Source organism: Phyllopteryx taeniolatus, chromosome 16 (assembly GCF_024500385.1).
Source record: "Phyllopteryx taeniolatus isolate TA_2022b chromosome 16, UOR_Ptae_1.2, whole genome shotgun sequence".
Taxonomy (NCBI): Eukaryota; Metazoa; Chordata; class Actinopteri; order Syngnathiformes; family Syngnathidae; genus Phyllopteryx; species Phyllopteryx taeniolatus.
The window spans coordinates 7,731,727-7,741,685 of NC_084517.1; the positions used below are offsets into that span (position 1 = coordinate 7,731,727).

At 40.3% G+C, this 9,959-nt stretch overlaps 1 protein-coding gene across 2 annotated transcripts; it reads right to left on the minus strand.

The window, feature by feature from the left end:
- Nucleotides 1-1,445: 1,445 nt before the first annotated feature.
- On the minus strand, nucleotides 1,446-9,683 carry farsa (phenylalanyl-tRNA synthetase subunit alpha). 2 transcript variants are annotated; one of them, XM_061748402.1, is made up of 13 exons: nucleotides 9,492-9,683; nucleotides 7,815-7,952; nucleotides 7,594-7,692; nucleotides 7,385-7,503; nucleotides 6,779-6,871; nucleotides 6,164-6,292; nucleotides 5,975-6,090; nucleotides 5,802-5,886; nucleotides 4,832-4,931; nucleotides 4,252-4,417; nucleotides 2,847-2,924; nucleotides 2,106-2,220; nucleotides 1,446-1,801 (listed from the first exon to the last, which is right to left on the minus strand). In XM_061748402.1, exons 1-13 carry the CDS (start codon nucleotides 9,636-9,638, stop codon nucleotides 1,696-1,698), a joined length of 1,491 nt encoding a protein of 496 aa, XP_061604386.1. In that variant the 5' UTR covers nucleotides 9,639-9,683; the 3' UTR covers nucleotides 1,446-1,695. The 2 variants fall into 2 exon arrangements, with proteins under 2 accessions (XP_061604386.1, XP_061604385.1); XM_061748401.1 differs by having other exon boundaries at nucleotides 4,252-4,420.
- Between the last annotated feature and the right edge of the window lie 276 nt (nucleotides 9,684-9,959).

A 9,959-nucleotide genomic window follows, 5' to 3' on the forward strand; every position in this document is an offset into this window, starting at 1 on the left:
ATTTATGTTTAACACAACGTCCCAATTTCATTGGAATTGGGGTTGTATAATAGTTTCCACTCTTCTGGGAGGATTTAAATGAGGATGAAGATTACGAACATAGGTTCAGTGGGGGGGGGGGGGGGTTAAGTGGTTTAACAAGGCATGTGCCAAGACATTTCTGAATAAAATGTGTATGCTCATAAAGAATGATAAAACTCACATTTTGGGTCATACCAATCACACAGCTGTTTCCATAAAAAAAAAACAGCTAAATAAGATATACCAACCAGACAAAATAATATGACAGCAATTTAAAATGGCATTATGGAAAATTGACTTTCTAACTGCTTGTATACAAATAGTTGGGTCTCTGGTCAAATGACCTCCTCATAAACGGCAATTAAACATTTGCACCACTAAGTGCCATGGGAATTATTTATTTTTTGAAAATTTCAACCTAAATATTCCTGACTGTTTAACTCATTCACTGCCAGCCCTCCCAGTTAACATGGATATTTGACTTCTAAAGCCAGCAGTGAATGTGTTTTAATAGAAATGAAATGAATTTAATTCAATTGAATTTGGTTAAATATTTAGCCATTGTCAATATCTGACATGCACAAACAGAGGAGCTAGTTAACAAAAGCGGTCAGTGTCGCCTATTTAGCGATTTGGTCACTATATTTACCAACTTTTACAACCACTGTAGTGACTAGCGAGTTCAATTACAGCTAATAACCAGTCAACATAAAGCAGAATTATTTTCATATCATTTTCCGTACGACAGGAAATGAGCCTGGTGGAACGCAATCACACTGAACACTGTCCAAGACATGATGCCCACGTAATTGTTTTTGCTCTGCGTTGTGTTCTGGGTTACGCTACTACAGTGACATTCCTGTGCCGTCGTAGGGTTTAGTATGTTTGTGTTATTTCCGCACTGGTCGCTATATGCTGGTATTTAATGATGTGACATTTTGAACCAATTATTTTGCAGGGCCCCAAAGTACGGCTCACGGACCCCAGTTAGCTACAAGAGTGTCAACATTTTGGAAATGGCTATTTGTATGATGCCGTGCTGGTCGTAAAATACAACCACAATAATGAATACATTGATAGATCAAAATCCTCTCTGCGCCCAGTGGGTTGATGAAATTCTAAAGGTCATTTGTAATCCATCATTGGGATTATAAAAGTTGCACACATATTCATCATGACACCCACAAAGGTGGATAAAAAGATTATCCTTAAGCATTTTAGCAGCGAAGATGTATACTGTTATTAACATGTTAACAGTAACTGTGATAAGGTAACTTGAGCAGGTAAAACAAGTTTACCACATTACAAACTTCAGTTAAGTACATTAGAATAACTATAATAATAATTTAATTGGTCGTACAAGGCATACTCTCGGCCAAGGCATACTCTCGGCCAAAACTCTGCATAAGAGAAAAGTGTAGGTGTTTCACGGTTTGGAGCATGTTTATTTTATCTTTCAAAAAGCAACCACAGATTTTCCTGTACAGTTGAGTTTGTTTTTACAACACAGAATGGCACTGGTTCCGAGACTGATCTTATGCATAATTTCAAGTGTATACAAAAGCCTCTCACATGATTTTAAAATACCATAAAATAGAATTATACTTAATTATGGCTACAGTGACAAGGTGGTTCCAAAAATCTTAAAAAAAAAAAAAAAAGTCTGTACCAAACTCAGGACTCCAGTCGACAAATGGGACTGTCATAGACCATCTGTAGGTTGACCTTGTGTCCCACCAGCTCTCTGATGTTGTTTATGCCATATTTAATCATGGTGGGTCTGCGGGACACAGGGGAAGGCTGAGTGAGCAACAGTTCATAGAAGAAGAGGCCATAGCTAAATACGGATTACTAGGCGACTTTCTCTGTACATATGTATGACATACGGACATGTTGCCTTAACTCGAACCTCTACAATAACCACAAAATATACATTAAATGATCATCAGAAACAAAACAGTTCTCTGATTTGATTCACTTTGACTGACTCTATGCAGATTGGACGAATCATTCTAAACCCATCGTCTATAGGTTACAATACAGACATATCACAAAGGATTCCTGTGTTTTATTTATTTGCTTACCTTTCCAAAGACAGCCCCCATGCAATAACAGACACGTCGTCAGGAAGACCCATAGGCAGCAGCATCTCCGGTCGGAAGACACCAGAGTTCCCCACTTCCACCCACTTTTTTAGTCCTGTGTACAGAAAAACATCATATGCAGTTATGAAAAACCATCTACTGTATTCCTATCCGTTAAAGCACAAATAAGCAAACAAAATGAGGCAACAAGGAATCCCCCACTATTAGAGTTGCCATGCCAATGACTGAACAGAGTTGTTTTCTTAAAGTAAAGTGTACCACCAAAATTATGAATTGAGTGGTATTTCAAACTTTAAAGTAGTATAGTTAGTATAGCCAGGACAGATCTCTCACTTGAAATTCAAGAAAAGGCTTTTTCAGTGAAGCTTGGCCATCATGTACAAAATGTGTTGCTGCAGTTATATTCCATAGGACCATGTTATAGCATGATTTTAAAACTATTTCCTACTAAATACCCACTAACAACCTATTGTTGGGTTATGTGTGCATTTTTGTACAGTGTTACAGTTAAGTTCAATAATATTCATCCGGTATGCCTCTATTGAGACTAATTTGAACAATTTTGTCCTTTGCAACTTTCATGGGTCATTTGCAGCTGAAAGACATCGAGTGGTGAAATAAAAAAAATAATTTTAACTCAAAATATGACAATAGTCATAATTTTGGGCTTAATCGTATAGAAGCAGCAGTGAGAGTTGGTCAAGACGGAGAGATGAACACCTTCATGATAGCTGAACACCTCCATACTGGGCTCTGTGTAGGGGTTGTAGGCAGGCTTGAAACGTAGTTTAGTAATTCCTAAAAAATTAAAAAAGAGAGAGTGTGAGAAATTTTTGCATCCTTGGCTCATTTTCTACTTAGCAACAGATGAAAAATATCTATATTCTGTACAGTGTCCCCCAGTATTTTGCAGTTCATGGTTCACGCCCTCGCAATATGTTTATTTTAAAGTGATAATTTTTGTGTAGGTTTTTACACTATAATTACTACTATAATGTCCTTGCATGTCATCGATGCACTTTTTAGCCATTTATTGAACGCCGGGAACAGTAAAACACAAACACAACGAGCACACTCACATAGGCAATACTGCTGGCCACAGCTCATGCCCAGACACACGCAGACGCACCCACGTCACACGCCACCCCGCCTTTTTAAGGCACATACTGTGTCTAACAAAGTATTTTCTATACATTTTATGCTTGCAATTTTTTGTTCAAATATGTTTACAATGTGGCGGCACGGTGGCCGACTGGTTAGAGCGTCAGCCTCACAGTTCTGAGGTGCGGGGTTCAATCCCCGTCCCCGCCTGTGTGGAGTTTGCATGTTCTCCCCGTGCCTGCGTGGGTTTTCTCCGGGCACTCCGGTTTCCTCCCACATCCCAAAAACATGCATTAATTGGAGACTCTAAATTGCCCGTAGGCATGACTGTGAGTGCGAATGGTTGTTTGTTTCGATGTGCCCTGCGATTGGCTGGCAACCAGTTCAGGGTGTACCCCGCCTCCTGCCCGATGACAGCTGGGATAGGCTCCAGCACGCCCGCGACCCTAGTGAGGAGAAGCGGCTCAGAAAATGGATGGATGGATGGATGTTTACAATGTGTTTAGGAAGTGTGTTTTAATAAGTTTAGGGCAGGTCTTAGATCATGAGTCTACGTACGCAGAATGAATATGCCTCATGTGTCCCTGCTAATCTTAGTGCATCACAGACGATGCATCGTGTGCATTGCTTCCTCAAAATTATAAGAGTGATAGATTTTGTTTCGGTAATTCAGTAATACGTTTGTTTGCCTCTTCCCCTAACACAATTCCATTATTCAAACTTATATTTTTGTACTTTCAGTGCTCTCCCGAATTTTCCAGTGAAACCCATCAGAGCTTCCGAAAGAGCAACATTTTTTTATTTTATTTATTTTAAATAGGACAGTCTCCACTACTTTAGAATAATCAGATCTAATCTGTTAGAATGACTGAGCATGCAATTTTGCACCAAATTTATGTGCTCTTAGTAGCTTCTTTATATACTGTAACTGGTGGGACTATATTTCTCACTAAACAGTTGTTGTCCTTCAATTCAACAATGCCATCAACAGCATAGAATTTCAATTTAATCTTTACATTCTAACCTAGTTTGGTGAAGAACTGATGCAGGACACCCATGAGGTCTCCCAATGTGAGCCCATAGTCAGCCACCACGCCCTCTATCTGGTGGAACTCGGCCAGATGGGTGGCGTCTAATGTCTCATTCCTGAACACCCGGTCGATGGAGAAGTATTTGACAGGGGTGAACTTCTCCTGGTTGAGACAAGACACAATTAGTCCTCATTACAAGGGTGCTATACAGTGCTGTCACATTGTTATACATACTGTATGTGACCAATGTGCATGCTGAGTGAGGTGCTACTTAAACACTCTGCTTTGACTCTGCTTGTCAAAGAAGGCTTTCCAGGAAATGCTGGAACCTGAGTGCAAGGATTGCTCCAGTTTAGCTGCCAAGAGCTTTATTGAGTTCAGACATGCCATGGGATGTTTACAGGTTAAGTCTGAGGTAGCACTAGTGCAAAAGCTGTCTCTATATTCTTCCACAAAGAATAGCAAAGGCATGCTGTGAAAAGTGCTTAAAATTATTTTGTACCTTGTCACAAATGTAAATCAAAATGCTAATTTCCGTCTTTAACAGTTCAAGCATGAGCATGTGCAATTTACCTGTTGTGCAAGTTTATACAGCATGCGTGCACTGACAGCGGTGGTGTGCGTGCGGAGGATATTCTTCTGGGCCTCCTCAATCTTCCAGTCGCATTTGTACCTGAGGAGTGTCCATAGGGGCAGCACAGTAGAAGAGAAGTTAGCACTGTTGCCTCCCTCCAGCAAAGTGTAGCTGTGCATTTAAAAAAAACGGAGTAAAGTTCAAATTCCTTATAATAGCTTTCATTTCCATTATGGATGAATAAAGTAACTATGCATCTTTCTACTGTATACTGTACTATATTGCCAAAAGTATTTGCTCACCTGCCTTGACTCGAACTTAACTGACATTCCATTCTTAATCCATAGTGTTCAGTATGACATTGGTCAACCCTTTGCAGCTATAACAGCTTCAGCCTTCTGGGAAGGCTTTCCACAAGGTTTAGGTGTGTGTCTTTGGAAATCTTTGACCATTCATCCAGAAGTGCATTTGAGGCCTGGCTCTCAGTCGCCACTCTAATTCATCCCAAAGCTGTTCTATCGGGTTGAGGTCCAGACTGTGCAGCTCAGTAAACTTCATCCAAACACCTTAGTCTCCTTCATGTCTTTATGGAATTTTCATTGCGCACTGGCCCAGAGTCATGTTGCAACAGGAAGGGACCATTCCCAAACTGTTCCGACAAAGTTGGGAGAATGGAATTGTCCAAAATATTGGCACCTTAGTTCTCGTGAAACGAACTCTGAATGCTTCAGCATACGATGAGATTTTGAACACTTCCATGTTCCACTTCCATATTAAACCCTATGGTGTAAGAATGGATGGAATGTCAGTTAAGATCATATGAGAGTCAAGGCAGGTGATCAAATACCTTTGGCAAATGTATCTATTTCCATACAACGCAAATTCTATTACAGATCTGCAGATTCTATTCCAGATCACCATCACATGAAAAAAAAAAAAAAAACAAAAAAAAAAAACGTATTTCTTCACCCTTGTGAACCAAAGCCACCCTCCGAGTGGACCCTTTTCACTCTCTCCAAGTAGTCCTGCGGTAACTCAAGGGCAAGAGCAGGGTCTGAAAATTTGGGGGTACAATGACTCTTGACGCAAAAATAATCGTGAAAGTTTACTGTGAGAGAAACATCCCTCACAAAAGGTCTCACCCGACAAGAAGAAGGTGTCATGCTGGTCTCGAGCTGGGTGTTGCTGCGGCTGAAAAAGCGAGTCGAAGTTCCAGAAAGAGCTCTCTATGTAGTTGTTGGTTGGCATTTCGGTAAAACTGAAGACACAAATTGTTCAACATGTCAGTGCTTAAGTACGTTTCTCGGATCACTTACGAATAAAGAACTCACCCCATCTCCAGGAAGATCTGTCTGAACTGTGTTCGCACTTTCATCAGTGGATGCAGGTGGCCACAGTCTGGGGCCACACCCATGGCATCAAAGTTGTACAGTTTGAAATTGTTCTCTTTCCAACTGCCACTGTGATGCATCACATACATTAGTTTGGAAATCAGACAAACGTAGAGATGTTATCATACGGTTTAATAAACAACAATATCAGTAACAATAATCAGTCTTCTAAATTTTATCTCAAACCACAACAGTATTAGGTACATTCTAATGACAATGTATTATTGTGGTAGTCGTTTGCAGTTGTGTAGAAAACCTAAATAATTATTACTAGAAGTACACTGAATTCAGAAGCCCTTTTGCGCTTGCTAACTATAGGACTGTATACTCCACTTAATTTAGACGCCTAATTCATGAACAAATTCTTTATGGGTTTGTACCGCCCTGCCTTTAGGACAAAGCCCTCATCTTTGGACCTGTCCCCTTTACTGGGCGTTCAATTATCTGTGTCTTTCGTCTGAAACCCTGCACACCGTCACTGCCTGACAGATGAGGGCAGACACGACAAACTCAAAAGTTTTGCTTAAAAATCGTTTTAACAGAATATGGACTCACGTGGCAATCATCTCAGGGGTGAGCTCCGTCTCCTGTTTGGTGACAGTGGTGCTGAAGGAATTGCCTTTCGTGATCCAGTAGGACTTAACCGTTCTGAACACATTCATAAAAAGGAATCAATTTAATGACATCTTAATACGAATAGTTGTGATTAACACCGGTTCATCCTCAAAACAAATGACTTTTATAAGACTGGTCAGAATTTAGATAAAAAACCACATGGTTTTTGCTGAATAACCTTAAATATGAAAAAAACACAAGTGAGAATACAAACAGGAGAGTTATTTCATAAGTGCATCATTTAAAAATAATTTTAAAAAGATCTGAGCGTACAAACAGGTGTGTAATTTAATTATTGTATCATTAAATTATCTAACTGAATGGACAAAAAAAACATTTACACTGTTATACCCATTATTTTATATTTGTTATTTTACGTTTAACCACATCAATATAACAGAGTTTCCCATCATGAGCAAAAAGATGGAGGGTCAGTCAAAACACTCATTATGAACTGCACCTCAATCAGCACCAATTCTATCCTAATGCAGACGTGTCCTCTACTGTCACCCACTGGTACATGAAAAGAATACATCCAGAACTTACACCTCAGCAAGAAGTTTTCGCTTCTTCAGTTCATTTTTTTCTTTTTCTTCCAGGTTTGAAGAAATGCCTTTCTGAACTAGAAGAAGTTTCGCTCTAACCTGGTCCTCTATGTTCTCCACCTGTGGACCCAAACAAAACCACACCAATAAATAAATCTTCTCAGACTGAAAAGGGTCAAACATAAAATTTCCTTTTAAAGGAATACATACAGTTCTGAATATCCTGGGCCCGCCTTCATGCCCTTTGTCCAGTCGGATCCACTTGTTGGACATGGCCTTGCTGAAGCCAATCTTTCCAAAGGACAATTTCTACACACAAACACAAAAATGTTCAAACTCAAGAGATGTCACTGCACATACATTGATGTATCAATCACCTACTATTTGATCATATTAATTAGTAACGATATGAGTGACTCTGTCAGCCTTACCATTAGGTCACTTTGGGTCAGACCCTCCAGCGGGACAGAGTTGAAGACCCGGGCTTCCTGGCTGCCTTGCTCGGCAATCTCCTTACCCTCCTCTGTTAGCTCCCAATGTTTGGAGGAGTGTAGCTCAGCTGAGATTATCTGGAGGCCAGACATCAGCACATTTGGATTCTTTACTAAAAACTATATTTTATCATATCATTCATGTCACTTTAACCCATTTATATGTTGAAACATGGATACAATCAAGTTATAATGTTGACATTTGATCTTCTTTCTCTTTCGGCTTCCCTATTCTGGGTAGCCACAGCTGATCACCCTCTTCTCTTTCCCTGTCCTCTGCATCTTCTGTTCCTCTCCTCCAACTCCAGCTTTTCCTCACCAGATCCACAAATCTCTTCTTTGTCTCCAACCTGGCAACTCCATTCCCAGCATCCTTCTACCACCACTCCTCCTCCTCCTCTGTACATGTCCATAACATCTCAATCTGGCCACTCTAGCTTTGTTTCCGAACCATCCAATCTGTGCTGTCCCTTTGATTAGCCCATTCCTGATCCTGTTCACCCTCGTCACTCCCAAAGAGAATCTCAGACTCACCACCTTCACCTCTGCCACCTCCAGCTGTTTCCTGTCTTCTTCACATGTAATTTCATTTCATTACAAGACAGATTTATTTATATTTGAGAAAATATACATTTCATAAAATCATGCCTTCACAGTACAGAAAAAGATGGATGTCTTAAAACAGGGCTGGGGAGATTCTGGCCCAGGGCCCAATTGTGGCAACACAGCTCCGAGAGTACACTCTAGACTGGGCATCAGTCAATTGCAGGGAACACAGATACAAACAACCATTCACACTCACACCTATGGACAATTTAGATTCGTATATTAACTTAACATGTTTTTGGAAAGTGTAAAGAAGCTGGAGTACCCAGGGGGGAAAAAAACAAACACACACACACACACACACATTAGCACGGGTAGAACATGCAAACTCCACACAGAAATACTAGAGTTGAAATTCAAACCCAGAACCTCAGAAATGTCGGGCAGACATGGAAACCACTTTCACATCTGACCCCCAAAAATAACAATTTACTTTACTTTTCTGTGCACGACGCACTATTGGAAACATTCAGACAGTAGCATTAAAAGAATACTTATAAGAATAATAGCATAAAGGCTATTGTGTGTGTGTTTGACTCTGTATGTCACTTGGCTTAAGGTGAGGAACGTTGACGGACTTGTTACACTATAAACTCCGTTTCACAAGTAATTAAATACTTAGTTTAGAGGTTTATCGAGAGTTTCTTCCTTTCCAAGAAGATGCGTTGCTCTTGAAGAGTGGCTGCTATTCTCCTTTCTTCATTTATTCTTGCATATTTTACTGTAATTTCATTCTCATAATTTGCACTCGCATTCATTGAGTAGTACTGAATTCAGTACAGCGTACAACAACGCTGTTAGTTATACGTGGTTTTAAGAAGCCCAAAGTTATATTACAAATGCTGGGTGACTGTATATTTGTGTTTTTAACGCCGTAAAAAATGATAGCAAGCTACATAGCGCACATGAAACGTGTCTCACAACGACAGATCAGCCTCATTGCATCAGTCACGTTGCAAATGTTGCAGTGACAGCATGACTTCCGCTGCAACTCAAACCGGGGAAACTCACTTCGCCGAGAGACTGTAGACTCTTCACGGCACCCACGATGACCTGGTGGTCCACTCCGAGGTTGCAGGCCACATTCAGGCTTTCGACGCCGGCGTCTGCCTTCTCAATGCGCTGAAGAAGCGCCTCCACCACACGCGTGTCGGCCATAGCCGGTCAAACGCTGAGCGCAGAGACCGGAAATGACGTCGGATGTCGCACCGTGTGTATATTAACCTTTTATGTTCCCACTGGCATTGTTAAATTTGTTACAAAGGCCTTTGCTTTATTTGCAAGAGACAAATTATCGTGACCACCTTTTTAAGAATGCATTTTGTAATCTGTTGCTGATTTTAGTTATTTGCGGAAAACCATAATAAAATATAGACGCGAAATGCATTGAAACAGTAAATGCTCTATTTGAAAGCTATATTTTCTGAAAACATCACATTTTGCAGAAATTATTTAATCTGGAAATTAATGTAGTTATCG

Coding starts and splice junctions, on each gene's coding strand:
- farsa (XM_061748401.1), bottom strand. CDS start 9,638: ATGGCCGACACGCGTGTGGTGGAGGCGCTTCTTCAGCGCATTGAGAAG. Junction 4,932..5,801: donor GGTGGCTTTGGTTCACAAGG/GTGAAGAAATAC, acceptor GACACTCCTCAG/GTACAAATGCGACTGGAAGA. Junction 2,221..2,846: donor GGTGTTCAGCTATCATGAAG/GTGTTCATCTCT, acceptor TTCTGTACACAG/GACTAAAAAAGTGGGTGGAA.